Genomic DNA, 18,441 nt, shown 5'->3' with positions numbered 1-18,441 from the left:
ACAATTTTCTCACATGGGTCGACCTTGACTCGCCAAGAATCCAAGGCAAGTTATTTTTTCCATGATATGTTAGATATATCGAACTAGTTTAACCCGACCCAAAGTCCAATTCTCGATACTACCTGTATTATATTTTAAAAATCACATTGAATCGTAGGATTCGGAATATTAAAATATGGATCAATTTACATTTTCTCGGTCATCAATCAAAGAGAGAAACGCGAAGGTTATCTCAGAGTGAATTTGTAATAGTGTTATTTGGAGCAAAAAAGTTAAATGTGTGGTTGAAAAACCGGTATTATAAGGACAATGCCGTTGAATATACCTAATATTAAATTTAGTTCTAAAAACATCTCAGATTCATCGCAATATAAATTAGAATTGGGGTTTTTAACCCTACGATCAACAGATGAAACTTCAAGGACGCCTTGAACAAAAAATATATAATGTTTTATTTTGAAAAAAATATCCATATATCCCACCATTAAAAAGATCAGACGGCAACATTTTGAATACAAAATTAAAAATTACAATAAAATAATTTAAAAACATTTTTTATTACTACTATGTATTTGGTAATTGGATTATTAGTCACATTGCGATCGCCAAAGAGACAATTTTTGCCATGAAAATCGCGAATACGGAATATTTGGCACTTGTGTCAAATAAATCCACCAAACATCTATAAAATCGCCGCTTTTTTACACCCACGAAGAGCTTTTAGCGTGCTTATTTAACGGTCGATTTTTAAAAAAATACGCGCACAGTTGCATAGAAAATATCTTTCTCATGCCGATGATGATTTTTTTTTTTAAATTGGTCCAATTTCGGAGGAGAAAATTGGAGAGTACGAAACCTCGATTTTGTCGATTTAAAATATGTACGTATTATCTGGTCGAAGCGCAACTGTCGCATTTACTCAATATATACATATATTGATATATATTGTCGCATTCACTCAAAATATACATTCACTCAATATATATGTATATCGAAGAAAGGAACGGCAACAAAATTAAGGTTTCGGGTGTACAGCCCTCTTAAAGACAAACGGAACGTGTGAAATAAAACGCACAAAAACATACCAATAATATTTATTAGGCATCGTAAAATGTCCAGCATTGAAATTTTCTTTAAAAATACACTTAATTGTTAACAGAAACGTTTGATAACAACTTCGTTAACTAAATATAAACACACAATCAAAAAATCAACGTCATAAATGTAATAAAAAATAAATAAATTTAAATTAATATTACAGTACTGTGCTTTTAATGTACGTACATAGAATGAAATTTCAAAACTGGACTCTAAAACCGACCATTGCAATTTTTTCCTAGAGAAGTGTGAAACTACGTTCATTGTTAAGACACTTGATGGGTCATCCAAGGCCATAGTAACTCCATTGGATCTATCATAATACATAGTGTAAATTAAATAAACAAATCAAACAGACAAGAGGTATCAGCGTAAGAGAGAGAGAGAGAAATCGATTCGAGGAATCCCCGTTGCATTTAAACCGGCGGTTCACATTCATTACATGATTTGACATAGAATTTTCCAATTGAGAAGTCGTCAAAGTTGTGAAAATTAATGTTAAGAACAGGCAGATTAAATATGTGTTGCAACATTACCTACAATACCTACAAATGAAGTGCAAAACGAAAAAATAAAATGTATACGATAACCTCAAATTAATCCTATGCACATTTTGAATTTATACCACAGCCTATGTTAGTGGAAAAAATATTTTCTTATACACTGATAATAAATAAGTTTACTTAAAAGCATTAATAACATTTGAAATAACTATATAAATACATATAATACTACAACAATAATTATAACTAAACATACATTTTCCTGAATACATACATAATAAGAAACATCAATCTATAATATTAAATATTTAATACACTGCTTTTGCTCTCACGGTCATACGACAAGATTTGACGATAAACATTGTATAGCTTCTATGTATGTGACCTTATAAATATTCAAATACATTATAAGAACACTTAGGCTCCGATGAAATTAAAGGCTAACAGCAATTCTACCACGAATAATAGTATACTACAATTACGGAAACAATAAACAGAAAAATTTATAAGCTTAACGTTTCAACGTGTTTATTTGTCATAAGCTCTTTATTAGTGTTCGATATGTGTCTATATTAAAATGACAGTAATGCAAGCTTTATATATGTATGTATAATATTTGGCAAAAATAAACGCAACAGACCACATTTTGTTAAGTTTTAACAAATAAAATAACGTTCAAATTTTCATTAAAACTTACTGTATAAATAATCATTTAAACATTCAACAATTTTAATACTAATTTTATTTAAACAATCATAATATTGAAAATTTTATTTAGATTGAAATTTCTCGATACGTGCCAGATTGTATACTTTCTTATTCATTTATATATATTATTTTTTTAATAAAAAATAGTATCCGTCGATAGACTTTTAAGATCTTTTGCCATCTTACGACTACATACATATATATATATACATATATATATATATATATATATATATATATATATATATATATATATATATATATATATATATATATATATCTGTATTTTCTGAAATTATCTTACACATATAAAATGTCTCATATAAAAATATATAATACATAGTGTGAAACAATGTGTGTTGTGGAAATGTTGAAAAGTTGATCGTACAAAATATAAAATGTGGGTCTACGTTGCCGAGACAGAATGTTAAATTACAGAAAACACAAATATCGGAAGGCAAAGATCGAAAATCAAAAGATCTTAAGTCGAAAGATCAAAAAAAAATGGTGCATGGTAAACGGTACATAGTCACTTAATTTGCGCGAGCAGGATACAACAGGAACAAGAGGAACATGCTTTTCCTCAATAGACGGTATTCTGCGCGCGCACATTAATACGGGAGGAAAATCCTGTTCCTCTTATTCCTGTTGTATTCTGCGCGCGCACATTAATACGGGAGGAAAAGCCTGTTTCTCTTGTTCCTGCTGTATCTTGCTCGCGCAAATTAAGTGAGTATGTACCGTTTACCATGCACCATTTTTTTTTGATCTTTCGACTTAAGATCTTTCGATTTTCGATCTTTGCCTTCCGATATTTGCGTTTTCTGTAATTTAACATTCTGTCTCGTCACGGAGACCGATAAAATGTTTTAGAAACGTTAAATTATGATCAATTGCACAGTCAAATAACATAATTTAACAAATGACTATATATGTATAATCAATAGGAACAAAAAAAACTATTTAATCAATGAAAATTTAAACATTTTAAGAGTAAGGTGTCCGTGGATTCACGTTGATCATTTCAGTAGTGCTAAAAAACATTGAAAAATAAATATTTTTGTTAATTTAAAATATTTTTAAAGATATTAACAACATTGTCTTACCTCTTACTGCATTTTACATGAATGATAAGAAGCACAATTCCAAGAATTAAGCAAATGCAACCGACAACGATGTAAGCAATACCCAAGAAAGGATTTTTCCCACCGAGTAATGATGTAGTAGATATTATCATGGATTTTGTACCGGCAAAGGCCGTTACCGAATACGCTAAAAATTCAAACACGCATTAGTCTCCATATCAGTAATACGAGTAATAAATAATTACAGATAAGATTCACTCACAATACTTGACTTTAAGGCTATAGTCTCCAAACATTAATCCGTGGGCGAATCTCGAAGCAGCGTGATTTACACGTCGGTACAATTTTCTGAAGGTCGGCAGAGCAGCAGTTCTCATCCACACGATCAGATCCTCATTCTGAGATATATTAAAATGCGACAGTGAACAAATATTCGTATGAAAAGTTTCAATGCAAAAAGAATCGTACCTGAAAACCGTTGTTTTCTTCATCGTCAGGGTCCAATTGCCAAATGTACTTCTTCCACGACGTCGGTTTGCTGAAGTTTTTAAATGCTTAAAAATAAAATCGATTCAGTCAATCAACAAATAACAATTCTAACTCAATTCAAAGCATATTTCGATACCTTCTGTGAGATTTCCGGGTGGATTTTTGAATTTGAAATGCTTATCGGACGGCCAAGCAATTCCCGTTCGCAGCAATGGCACATTTACATTCAGCTTGTGGGAATATATTTCTAGCTCATCTGCAAAAACGAGCAATTTAACCAAAACACACTACATAAATTACAATACGAAAATATTACAGGTCCAAACCACTGAAGAGAGAATTGGCTATAGCACCACATGGAGCTATAGGCTTTCTTTCACTGGTAGTATTATTGGAGTCGTAAGCGAAAGGCTCACAATCGCTGGATGGAGTAAGAGACAGTTGTCCCAGCAATTGACTATCATCCCTGAAGCAAAACAATACAATCTATATTTAACTCTTTGCCCGTGGCAATAAATATAGCGAACAAGCCCTGTACGCGGCACCTTTTTCGCGAATTTGGCAATCGAGTTTTCGACCTTAAATACAGATTTTAATTAATTAATTAATTTTAAGTAACCAAAGATGTTAATTAACACATAAAGTATCATTTTAAACAATAAAATACATAATATATCTCGTAGTTTAGGCTTAATTGTCAAATAATCATTCTTCATACAATTGAGACGTATCGTCGCCATTGTTCAACAGACGTGACGTCACATAAACGAGGTTTCACTATGGTTCCACAAAAAACTAATTTTGACTGGTATATATTCATTTTAAGCAAATTGAATAGATGGCATTCAACTCTCAGTAATATATTCAACCAATTTTGAACCTTAAAACAGTTGAAATAGGCGCATATAAGGCTCAAAATCCCGTGCAAAGTTCAGAAATTCTATGGAAGACAGCCGCGCTACAGACTTGTCGCCCAAACCTTCCATAGAAGACGGCCGCGGGCAAACGGTTAAACATGCTCAAAATGTATTAAAAATCAATAGCAGATCATTTGCAATACCTCGACTTGACATAACGTCGATGGTTTTGGTAATAGTTAGAGAGCCCGTAGTAAATATACACGTCTCCTTTGAAGTCTTCAGACAAATTGAAATTTATAGTGCAATAGCAGTCAGCATTGGGAGTTTTCGTGATGATATCGGCGCACAATTCTTCCGTGTTGTCTTTTTTACAATATGTGTAATCAATGACATGCTCTTTCACCTGAAATTAAAACGTAATGTAGTCATATATGTGTGTCGATTTTATAATACATATGTATATGTATTGTATAAGTGCGCACCTCATCAGAGAAATACAACAAGCCAATTCCTACCGGAATGAAGGCTATGCCGATGATGAAAAACGTAGGCAAAACAGTGCCTGCAGTCAAAATCGGCTGCCATGCAGGTAAACGCTGTTGTTTAAAAGCGGAATCTAAAAATCAATAAATATATATGTATGTATATAAAAGGTCAATGTTATAAATTTTTAATAAATAGAAAAGCTTACGATAATGGTTACCGATACTCTACAGATACTAACTGGACTGAGGATGTAATATACTGTTACGTACACCGCCGAGTAAGTGCAATCGGATTAGGCCGAGTAACATCCCAGAGACTGTGTGACCGTTATAATTGGTTTCAAGGATTATCTCCAGACTAAGTGCAAGTAGGCTAAACAATGGCCACCGAATTGGTCCCTTCTCAGAAGTGACCGATAGCGTGGGAATACATATCCGGGTACATGCCTAAACAATAGGGAAGTAACCGGACGTCGAAGATGCCCTGAGCGACCTATCCATTATAAGGCGGTACTTTGGCGATATCAAGACATTCTGGACGGAGCACTGCCAGTGCGTGTATCTCCTTAATCACCAATAAATGCTGTGAAACGACTTTGGCCTTTTACTTGGATCCCCCACCCACCCCCACGCAACAATACTATAGGAAACGGAATATGTGAGTGAGAAGTATGACAAGATATATAGAGAGAGTGAAGGGATTGAAATGGCAACGTAACTAGAAGAATGGACGAAAGATTGACAAAAAAAGTGTTAAAATGCTACCCGAGAGAATGTAAAAGGATGAAATGTGATGCTGTAAAGAAGATTGGAGGAAATTAGAAAAATGTCCAGGGTGAGATAGATGAGAGTTGCGGAAAGGAGAAACGAATGGAAGGGTGTTGGAGAAGCCTCCATTCAGCGGTGGATGATGAATGGCTGTAAGTAGTCAACATTAGCGAGTTCGATCCCGTGCCAATCTTTAATACTGCTGTTTAGACTTGGATATTTGTGACTCCAAGTCGATCGTTTCCTATCAGAGTTTGCCGATTTATCCGATTTTCATTGAAACGGTTCCTCAAATTGGCAAAAAAATCATCCTACAAATATTTTAATATGATTTATGTACAGTATGTAAAAATTTATGTACAAGTCTTAATCCGTAGATGTTTCAATGGATTAATTGTTAATTTCAGCCTCTCGAAATACAGTGATATATATATAATAATGCTGCAATGTTTGTAATTAAATGTCTAGGAAGGCGCATTGAGGACTACCTGTCAGGCCTTCCTGGTATATATCTATGTATGTAAAAATTATGATGGTGGTGATGAGACATAAATGGAAATATAAATATGTCGGCAACCTTTTCTAATCTCTAGAGCGTTATCAATTTATCTGCTCAACCGGGTTGCTGGTGAAATTGACTGGTTTAATGAAAGCTGCGCTGAACTGGTTGAGTGGTTGTGGAGCAACGCTCGTTGTTGATTTTATCAAATATTTAATATATTCGAGTTTTTTTGTCTGTTTGTATACAAGATAATCTGTCATGTGATACATCATTGAAACTTCATCCACATATACATATATTATATATAAAAGATATATTACAAACTTTTAAATTTGCTCAAAATCTGATTAATATGAGCTTTTCAAATAAAGTGAAATTTAAGTGCCCGAACAAAGGATACGCTGGAGTTCTCACTGACCTGGGCGGGTGCATGCGTAAACATTGGAGTCGCCACGGTAGACTTTTAAGTGCCTTAACCTGGGTTCGGTAAGTCAATCTCAGGGGTTCGGTGGAGGTCAAGACACATACCCGAATCATATGATTCGGGTGCCAATTAAGAAGGGTTCGGTGAATGCGCATATGAAACTGGTAAGGGTCAGTACCTCCAACAAGGTTAAGAACCACTGGCCTAGACAATGGACACATTAATGGATCAGAGAAGCTAGATATGTTGTGCAACTTGTCCTATATAAGGAGGTACACACGGTATATCAGATTATTCTGGAGTGAGCGGTGGATCCATGTGGACCTCTTGAATCGTTGAATAAGTACTGTGAAACGACCTTTCAACTGGATCGTGAACCCACCCCTACGCTACAGTATTTACAGTTAACCGTATAGGGAACTCGAAATGTTTTATGAAATGTGAGTCCATGTATACCTGATGGCCTTTTGGATTTGAGGGTCGAATCGACCGCGTCGCCCGGAGACGACATCTCCAGCTGTTGCTCCGTCGCTACAGGATATCGGAGCACCGCAGACCACACTGGTCAACTGGTCGACTGGTCAGCTGGTCAGCTGGTCAGCTGGTCGATAAGTCAACGGGTCGATTTGATCTCAGAGTGACAGCAATTCGATCGGGCTGCACCCACTTCTGACATTCGCACTTGACAGCTCATGCAATACACGCTTGCCAACCTATTATTTACAATACCGATTTCAGGTAAGGGAAGTTATAATATGGGGTTCGGTGATTACTGGTCACAAAGTCACTAAAATCTCTATAACGGAACATCTGGCAGCCGAAAAGTCCATCGTACTAACGATAACTATCATACTAAAGAGAACTAGAGTGCCAAATTTATTTATTTATTTATTTTATTTTTACATATATACCAGGAAGGCCTTACAGGTAAATCCCAATGCGCCTTCCTGGCCAATTACAAATACAAATACAGCATTTTTATTATAAGTCGTTGAATTGCGAGACACTGAAAAAACTCGCAAATTAACGAGACATCTATGAATTGTACATAAATTTTTATTGTACATCAATCAAATTTTTCAAATAGTGGTGACATAGTAGGTAGGAAGGATTTTTAGCCAATTTTTTTTCCGGGAACCGTTTCAACAATGAAATCAGAGAAAATTGGCAAACTCTGATAGGAAACGATCAACCTGGAGTCACAAATCCAGGTCTGACCAACAGCATACTCTGAAAAATTAATTTTCATTCAGGGATAGAACCCGGCACCTTCTTGACGGTAAGCAGAAGCTTAACGTCCAAGCTATGCTGCTGGCTAAATATTGTGTATTCGCGATTTTCATGGCAAAATTTGCCTTTGTGACCACCGCAATGTGACGAATAATCCAATTACCATAATGTGGATTGGGGAAATATTACGGTATATTATAAGTCAATAAATAATAATACTATTACAGTTGTAGGCATAAAGTACAACTTAAATGATCTCATCAGGTCACTGCGACACATATCCAGGAAAGTCATTAACGCATGGCACACGCTCGCCTCGTAAAAAGGTCGACACGTGTCTTGGAAACAAAGGAAGAACACACTGAACCCATAAAAACCACGAACTACGTCCAGGCGTATGAACCCATAGAACCACGCTCGCAGCATAACTAGGTCCGCGCGAGTACCAAGAACAAAAGATGTGCACACGACACACTTCAACCCGAAACGTTTATAAAGCAACCTCCACCGGCAGAGTGAGCCTCTGGAGTTCATACAGATCATTTCTCCGAAGAAACCTCTTCGTACATACAATAACCATTGTACCAATTGAACGAAAATAAACGATCCTCTTTCAAACTCAACTGAATTCCCATAGGCCGGGAAACGGTCGAAGCCTATCACTCGTCCTATAACCTGGTGACCACCGACCACCTGTCCTATACAGTAGTAAGAAATATTATAATACTACAGTCGCTGCCACTTAGATTTAAAAATTAAAACTTATTGAGAATAGAAGAAGTCGGGTTTATAGACGAGGTGGATCCGCTAGGCTCGGTTGCCACTGGGAGCTAACCCGCTCATTGCCGTGATTCTCTGCTTTGTGCGAGTACTCGACTATTGCCGTGCCGTGAATAAACTCAACTTTTACCAGATGAAATGCTTCGACATATACTGCCTGGTTCGCATATAATTTCGGACGGTTGGGCAGCGTACGGAAATATTCCACATATTGCGAATGGAATATACATGCATTTGTAGGAATATAGCACGACTTGTGCTATTACGAATCAAAACCAGTGATCTCATCATCGATCCTGTACAAACATGCATAACTCAAGGGCAACGTCCCTTCGACCATTCCAGAAGAAAGAGTTCATCGCTCGGTCGTAAAACGAACGAAACCCAACAGTGATGTCATCGGGCAACCGCAACACATGCCTGAAAGACATAACACGTGGTAACGTAACTTAAATGAACGACGTCCTGGCGCTGACCCCACAGCTATAAAGCATGCGCCTCCAAAATAGGTCAATACGTGTCCTGGAAACGAAAACAAAGCATCAAGTTGAGTCCTCATGCTTTGCTATGAGGTAGTTACGCCATTGGTTCTCCTCAGTCAGTCAAGGGTTCCTATTCAAACCACGAGTCGATCGGTCAGCGACACACACAACCACGAGACTGTCGAGTTACCTATTATCGATTATCTTCGCACAGCACATCACACATACAATATATACTTCCTTTATCTACAACTGGCACGCAGTTTCCACACATACCAATCTCTATAAGGCTTACCTCCTTTCCTAGATGTGATAGGTAATTTGGGCTCGGTGATTATTCCGCAAAAAGCGATCTCGCGCACGTCACTAAAATATCGATCACGAACCATCTGGCACCCAAAAACTTCATCAATCGAAAGGAACCCATGCCGAATATTGGACTAACGAGATCTCGAGTGCCAGATATTCCATATTCGCGATTTTTGGGGCAATTCCAATTTGCGCAATATTCCGTTTACCAGGTAATTTGGGGTTTGGTGCAAACGATCGACAAGCGCCAGACAGACTGAACCACAGATTAACTGGATGGCTGCTTTAAACGCAATTCTCGACTTCACGAATGATAGATTGCACATCAGATGACGAGTAACCTTTCGATGTGCACAGATGCAATTATTAAAATGGTAATTATTAAAATTGATTTGGATCTTTCTGGCGAGTTTAATAAGGCAAAATTCGGAACTTAAGTATCAGAAGCACAGAACGTATACAGGGTAGGTATGTCGGGACTTCGGGTAGATTTCGCTTAGTGTAAGTGCGAGCAGTGCGCACGCATAAGGTACACGTGTCGTTAATCTGTGGTTCAGTCTGTCTGGCGCTTGTCGATCGTTTGCACCGCATAGGTAATTTGACATGCTTAAAAATCGATAAACGAAATTTAATTTGATTTGTGAGATATTCAATACATTCAAGATTAATATCTCCAGATACATACATACATATGTATGTATGTTCATTAAACAAAAAAATACACGATTTTTTGGAAAAGAGGTTTAGGCTTTCGAGGCTTTTAAGTTTTTCAGATAGAGGTCTGACCGCACTATGCGTCTGCGACACGAACGGCAGCGTGCGGCCAAATATTGTTTGTATGAAATTGTATGAGATATAACGCACTATGCGTCACGCGACAGAGTTGCCTTTTGTATCAACTTTGCCGTGTTGTGTCGTGCTGCAGCAGTCGACGGCCGTATAGTGCGGTCAGACCTTAACACTACAATTTAAGTTATTGGTCATTTGAATTTTTAAGTTAAAAATATAAAAAAAAGTTTGTGGCGTTACTGAGAACCTTTTGTTCCCTTGATGGTGATTTTATATACTGCTAATTGATAGTAATATATTATTTTTCCGTTGATTATTGTCAGTGTATTATTTTAACTTAAGTGACCAATAACTTCAGTATTTCTCCTATTCAGTCTAGATATGAAAAGTATGTCAAGGCCACGATTTCAGCCAATATCGTACCGTATATATATTTTTCTTGGTCAGATTTGACCAGAAATGAACCAGAAATGTTTCAAAATTGTATATTTAAATAAAGCCTTCGTAATAAAAAAACATGATGCATTATTTAAAAGCGAATTTATTCATTAAAATAGAAAAACAGTACAAAAAAATAAATATTTAACATTCCAATATCACATAGGGGAAATATTGAATTATTTTTATATAATATCAATAAGCTAACGAATATGAAAGTAATTATGTCTAGATATTTTATTATTAACCCATTGACACATTTTTGAATAAAAAATAAAAAAAAACATAAATCAGCTGAATATATCAGAATTACAAATACGAAACGAAAAACTGCATAAATACAAAATGGCCAATACATAAACACATCATTAATTGCATATTCGCAAACTTTCCAATATTTAAAAGCAATTTAAAGCGCAGACTCAATACACATGTCTTCACTCAGAATCAATACACGTCTACGCAGACTCAATGTCTTTTGAATTATGTATATACGGAGTACGGAGAGATTATATAAAATGAGGGATCTTATAAACTAAAGAAAAAAATAAAATAAAGCGTACATTTTTCAAATACACGAATATAATGACATATACTTTATAAGTGATTAAATGCGAACAAACATATTAACGGTGAATCAGCGTCGAGTTTGATATGATCGTAGTTGCAAGAAGATATGGCACTGAACTTTTACATATGTATATATATATTAATTTCTTTTAAACGAAAGGCTGAGAAAACTATCGCTTAAAGCATATTCAATCAGATCTTTTTAATACTCTATTACTTTTTCCACACCACTGGACTAAAGCAGAAAATTTATATGCACCATTTTCGTCAGACGTTACGCCGCTGAAGCACAGTTGAATGTGCAGTGAAAACAATAAATATTGATAAGTGTATTTTAAATTATAAATTTATTTTTAAATCGAATTTAAAATACATATAATACATGAATATATATATAAATAATAATAGTTTTCACACAAAATATGTACATACGTATATGTAGACTCATTCAATTTTATATTTGTTTTGGTTTAATTTAGAAAATCAGTTCGGTGAAAATGTGAATTACAAAGAAATAAAACAAAATATATATTTAATTCAATTTCATTCACATACAAATGCACTATAGAAGTTTTAGCTTCCGATGGTTTGAGAATTATGCCACGTGTGTGGTTCATAATCTCCATTGCGTCTTCATATATGAAATGAAGTATGTATAATTTTGTCAAAAATAATTAAATAAATATTGTGTAATCACTATTGTGATTTTTTTTTAAGCTTAAACAACAATGTAATAAAAGCTTTTGAAAGTATATTTGGACCCAGCGAGGATTAGGGCGAAATCACACAGAGAAGAACGGCACGTCGCGTGCTTGGCTCCCTGCTGTGGGGGGGTTCTCCTACATTTCTTCAAATATGGGATACACCGTTAATATACACCAAGGATAAATGCAAGGATACAATTTTACTGAAAAGGCTCTAGGAGGTGGTTTTGGGATGGTCTGTGCTGTGCTTGCCACATTTTTTTCGCATGTTTAATCGTTTGCCCGCGGCCGCCTTCTATGGAAGCTTTGGGCGACAAGTCTGTAGTGCGGCTGTCTTCCATAGAATTTCTGAACTTTGCACGGGATTTTGAGCCTTATATGCGCCTATTTCAACTGTTTTAAAGTTCAAAATTCGTTGAATATATTACTGAGAGTTGAATGCCATCTATTCAATTTGCTTAAAATGAATATATACCAGTCAAAAATTAGTTTTTTGTGGAACCATACTGAAACCTCGTTTATGTGACGTCACGTCTTCATACAATTATCAAGAATGATTATTTGACAATTAATCCAAAACTACGAGATATATTATGTATTTAATTGTTTAAAATAAAACGCGTACAGGGCTTGTTCGCTATATTTATTACCGTGGGCAAAAGGTTAAGTGTCTAAAGAAAAAACCATGTGCCATGTTCCTTGCTGTGTGTTTTCACCCTTATTCGATGTGTATATGTAATACAAATCGGCCAATCCTCAAAGTCTTATTTTTATATAATACATAAAGGAAAACAAAGATGGCTATATATTGTATATAGTTGCGGTTCATATATAAAAAGAATAGAGTAAACGTCAAATCGGTCTCAAATTTATTCGGATGCAGTCAACGCAATAACGGTAAAGTTGACATCAGTCGGATCTCTCTCCATAAACTCTTTGCAAACCCTAATCGAATCGTCGAGCACGGTGTCGGGCGAGCTGACACCGTGGTTGACGGGAAACCCTTTGCGTCCGTCCAACTCGTACAGGTGTCCGTCTTTGTGCACGAACGCCACGAAATGGTGGTAGACTGGATCGTCGGCGTTCGGCAATGCCGATTGACCTTCGATGGCCAGCTCTAGATGCGTGGAAACGACCCCGGCGCAATTCTCCAACAAGGATCCGCGGGCCACGGCATCCAGACCTTCGGCGTCTTGCAGGAACTTGCTCAGCCAACAACCATCTTGCAGTTGGATTTTGTCAGCGTTGTTCGCTATGCAGTGCAATAGGGCTACGGTGCCGCACGCATTATGAACCTGGAAAATAAAAATTCGAAATTTATATCAGTTCAAGTTTAAATCTAAATAATTCAAATTAAAAGAATAATGTTAGTGAGTGTGAACTCGACGGCAATATTGACATTGTATGACTTTGTCGTGTTTACGAGATAGGTACAAAAATAAATGGTGACTGTTCCTGTTGACTGAGAATAATTATTTGTTCTTTGAATGTCGGTTATGTTATAGATTTTCCCACTTGACAGTTTTTTGCCTTGAAATTTTGACCATAGAGATTATATAATCAGTTTGAACAGAGTGGTCAGGGGTTCAAATCCCATTGGTTTCTGCTGATATGTTACTCCAGATCGATCGTTTCCTATCAGGGTGTGCCAATTTATCTGATTTTCATTGAAACAGTTCCAACTAATTGGCAACATTACCCATTTTCTCGCAAAATCTCGAGTTTTCAGCAATCTCAAATTTCGCTGAATTGTATAAAATGCTGCAAATTTACAAATTTGACCATAGATGTCTGTGTGGATTGATATGTATTTATGTAATTTGTATAATACGAATAATATTTGTATCAAATGTACAATGTTTCTGGCCAGGAAGGCGCATTGGGGATATCTGTTAGGCTTTTTGGTATAAATTAACCCTTTGCACGCGGCCGTCTTCTATGGAAGCTTTGCGCGACAAGTATGTAGCGCGGCTGTCTTCCATAGAATTTATGAACTTTGCACGGGATTTTGAGCCTTATATGCGCCTATTTCAACTGTTTTAAGGTTCAAAATTGGTTGAATATATTACTGAGATTTGAATGCCATCTATTCAATTTGCTTAAAATGAATATGTACCAGTCAAAATTAGTTTTTTGTGGAACCATACTGAAACCTCATTATGTGACGTCACGTCTGTTGAACAATGGCGACGATACGTCTCAATTGTATGAAGAATGATTATTTGACAATTAAGCCAAAACTGCGAGATATATTATGTATTTTATTGTTTAAAATAATACTTTATGTGTTAATTAACATATTTGGTTACTTGAGTAAATATTAAAATCTGTATTTAAGGTCGAAAACTCGATTGCCAAATTGGTGAAAAAGGTGCCGCGTACAGGGCTTGTTCGCTATATTTATTGCCGTGGGCAAAGGGTTAAAAGATAAAATAAAATAAAACATTTTCTCTTATTTTATATTACTTATTTAGTATATCGAATCGAAAATAAATCAGATAAATAAATAAAATAAAACGAATAAATAAACAGAAAATAAATCAAATGAGAATTGTTATATGTTAGTAAAATAAGACGTTACATTTTTCAGTGATTTTTTTTCCTCGGTTGAGGGTTGAAATGAAGCCTGCTAAATATGTTGAGTACCATTATTCTATAAAAATGAGATTTTATTTTTCGAATACTTAATTATTTATTTTATCTTCAACAATCATACATACATACATACATCAAACAAACAATCATACATAGAGGGGAAAATAGAAGTCAAATAGTGACTCGGGAGAAAGAAGCTCGCTTGGCTCCGGAACATCAGGTCATGGATGGGATTCGGACTCGAAAAATTGAATCGGCTTGCCAATGACTGGGAGGAATTCGCATGGGTATAAATGATGTCTGCCCATGGTAGTCGCCTATGTCCGAACATGGATTCGGCATTAGAAGAAGAAGAACTATTCTTCATGTTATTTAGCTTGGCAAATAATGAAATTTGGATCTCAATTCCTGTCGGTTGATAGTCTTTGTTTTAAGACGAAGATATCATTTTTTCTCCAAATGTATTGGAGAAACTATACATATATATGAGAGGAGAAACTAAAGGTTATCCTTTAGTTTCATATAATATTTTAGAGGTAAAACCAAAGCAAGTTCCTATGTGTATGTACGTATTACCTTTAAAAAGTTTTAACTTCAAAAATTGTTACACTTATTGTAAAAAAAAAACTGCTGCAAGGTTTTCTAAGAAAAAAAAAATTGCTGAGCACTTCTGAAATAGGATACTACCAGTGGCGGCTCGTGGGAATTCATAGGAGGGGGGAGACTGCAGACATTAATAAGGCTGCAGTAGTTCGTTGACCATACCGGCGATCAAATGCAAACAAAAATAGCATACATTTGTACCAAACTGAGAGGGCTACAAACCCGCAGCCCATGTAGACGAGCCGCCACTGGATACTACTCTGTTAGCTTTGAATCGTACGTATTTCATAAATTGTGTAACAAATTATTGAAAATAATCTTAATTTCCAAAATAAATGGTTGCAAAAACCGACATTTTGTTCGCTAAAATTCAAAATGGACGCCAAAAATACGCATTAGCCTTAATTACTCAACATAATGCCAGAGTAATCGAATTCGAAAAATTTTCTTGGCGATCAATTGCAGCAACAATCAGCTTCAGACATAAGATGAAGATGAAATTTGTGACGAAGATGAAACATTTGAGATTATTTAATATATGGCTGGCGGAAAATTTGTAGCCGGGCGCGCGCGCAGAAAGGTTTGCCAACCACGAAAAAAAAAATTGACAAACGAAAATCGAACCATAAACCAAAGTTACTTTGTGCAACTTTGGTATTGTCGAAGCGTCGAAAAGAGAGACGACTTGTAGAATGAGTCGGCAGAATTTGGGGTGGTTGAAGGAATGAGGAATGAGGGATGAGGGATGGGGATGATAGCGTACCGTCTGCCTCATGTGGAAGACGTTGGGAGACACGTGCTGGGGATGGTCTTTGATGCGCTGGCTCTCCTGGCGTTTGTGGGTTTCGTAGCGCTCGGAGCAGGGGAAGAGCAGCAGCAGCGCGAGGACGGGCCGCGGCACCCACTCCAGAGGCTCCCCTTCCAGCCCCAACACGTCCACCGCTCGGCAGCCGCCCGCCACCCCTCCGCGCTCCAAGTACTTGTTCAGCACCTCCGGGTTCGCCTCCAGGGGCACCCACCCGCTGCTTCCCCCGCTTCCCCCGCTCATCTCTATCTCTTTTCTCTTTTCTCTTTCTACAACACTCGAACTCGAACTCGAACTCTCACTCGAACTCTCACTCTCACTCGACTGTCACCCGCCGACTCGCCCTCCAATATAACCTGCACTGGCAGACTGTGCCGGCCGGCAGCTGTCGTTCATCGATTCCGGCTCTTCGTCTTGTCCCTCTATCTGCCGTCACATGTGATATATACAATACACCTGTAAGCTTTCGTTTCCAACGATTTTCAAACGAAACGAGTGAAGGATACGATCGTTTCAATTTTTAAATCGGGTCTTTTGGAAATAAATCTTTTTCAATTTGGAGTTTGTCAGTCAACTCTTTGACAAAGGGGTATTGTCTGTTATTTTATTAGATTTAACGTTTAATGTAAGCATAATGTAAGCAATTCCAAATCGTATTTTACAAGTTTATTGAATGTGAAAGAAAATCAAAACAAACTAAATATTTTTGATCGATGTTTAGAGAAATTTGAACGAAAATTTAATGAAAACGTTACTGGATTGAGGTGACCATTTTTTTAAATTAAAAATTGGTCGAATTTTTGGGTGTGACCAGTTTTTTCATGACTAATTTTCAGGTGTGACCAGTTTTAGTGTGACGGGTGATCACGTGTGACCGATCTAGAGCGACCAATCCTGTGAATGGCTCACATATGACTAGTAAGTAAGTCAGTGGCGGCTTGTGCCAATTTTTAGTGGAGGGGCTGCACTGAAAAAACTTCATCAAAAAAATCTTAATTAATATATTTAAATAAAAATTACGAGAAAAAGTTAAACAGGAGTAAAAAAATAGGCTTTCAGAAGAATACAAGAGTTTGTTGTTATCAAAATAAAAACGACTCACTGGAGATTTGATGAAGGCTCGTACACAAACAATTAAGAGTAACGAAAACGTATAAAAGAAACGAATAAAGCTGTGATTGTGCGAGCCAACGAATCAACTGAAAGAATAAACGCGCAAAATCTTAAACAAAGTGACGGATGAATCGCGACAGTGCTGCCGATATGGCTTTTTCCGTGGCCAGGTCTGAAATAAACTCAGCCCAGAGGCAACGAACTGGCAGAGTGAGTGAAAGAGAAAGAGCTATCTGCAGTTGCAAATAGCTCTTTCTCTTTCTCGTTCCGAAACTCCGGGCTGCGTGGGTTTCAGGGCGGCGCTGTAACACTTCACAGCCAGTACAGCAACATTTTAATTCATCTGTCATCATACCAGTTAGTGGTGTCTTCGAGACAGTCAACATTACTTACAATATCACCCTTTTGGATACGGGTGATATTATAAGTAATATTTACTCTGTCGTAGGCCCCCAATAGTTCGTCCGTCCAACTAATAAAAATAATATCATTAATAAATAAAATATTTAATGTATTATTATACATATATTTTAGAATTTTATAGGAGAGGCTGCAGCCCGGCAGCCCATTAAGACGAGCCGCCACTGCTAGTAGTACGTTTACCGATTCTTTAGTCTTCGTTTCAAATAATTTAAGAATTCAGAAATATGTTTTTGGAAAAAAATCCTGGTTTTGAATTTTAAAATAATGGTCACCTCAATCCAGTAACGTTTTCATTAAATTTGCGTTCAAATTTCTCTAAACATCGATCAAAAATATTTAGTTTGTTTTGATTTTCTTTCACATTCAATAAAATTTTTGTCACAGAGTAAGACCAAAGTAAAGAGCAGGCATAATACTACAATTAAAATAAATAAGTGAAAGTCTATATTAAAATAAAATATATACATATTCCATAAATAAATTAATAATATTAACAGCTTACGTCAGCGTTACCCAACCTTTTTTGACTCGCGTACCACTTGGTAGTACATAGCGCTAAATTGTACCACCATATAAAAATAATTGCATTTCATGAAATTTTTTTTGCAAGTGTAATTATTATATATAGTATTTACATGGCAAGGAATGTGAAGACAGGATACACGCAATATGTAGATC

At 36.3% G+C, this 18,441-nt stretch overlaps 2 protein-coding genes across 2 annotated transcripts; both read right to left on the bottom strand.

Annotated features, from left to right (window-relative positions):
* Nucleotides 1-3,075: 3,075 nt before the first annotated feature.
* On the bottom strand, nt 3,076-7,623 carry Cdc50 (cell cycle control protein 50A). Its single transcript, XM_077432959.1, has 9 exons — nt 7,379-7,623; nt 5,226-5,359; nt 4,944-5,146; nt 4,210-4,349; nt 4,020-4,139; nt 3,863-3,948; nt 3,657-3,792; nt 3,416-3,581; nt 3,076-3,342 (listed from the first exon to the last, which is right to left on the bottom strand). The coding sequence occupies exons 1-9, from the start codon at nt 7,431-7,433 to the stop codon at nt 3,297-3,299; spliced, it is 1,086 nt and encodes a 361-aa protein (XP_077289085.1). The 5' UTR covers nt 7,434-7,623; the 3' UTR covers nt 3,076-3,296.
* A 4,364-nt stretch (nt 7,624-11,987) lies between these two features.
* Uch (Ubiquitin carboxyl-terminal hydrolase) lies at nt 11,988-17,514 on the bottom strand. Its single transcript, XM_077432319.1, has 3 exons — nt 17,330-17,514; nt 16,186-17,203; nt 11,988-13,519 (listed from the first exon to the last, which is right to left on the bottom strand). Exons 2-3 carry the CDS (start codon nt 16,468-16,470, stop codon nt 13,094-13,096), a joined length of 711 nt encoding a protein of 236 aa, XP_077288445.1. The 5' UTR covers nt 16,471-17,203; nt 17,330-17,514; the 3' UTR covers nt 11,988-13,093.
* Nucleotides 17,515-18,441: the final 927 nt, after the last annotated feature.

Source organism: Arctopsyche grandis, chromosome 6, assembly GCF_051622035.1.
Source record: "Arctopsyche grandis isolate Sample6627 chromosome 6, ASM5162203v2, whole genome shotgun sequence".
Lineage (NCBI taxonomy): Eukaryota > Metazoa > Arthropoda > Insecta > Trichoptera > Hydropsychidae > Arctopsyche > Arctopsyche grandis.
The sequence above is the reverse complement of the archived record's forward strand: the minus strand, read 5'-3'. Positions and strand labels throughout refer to the sequence as shown.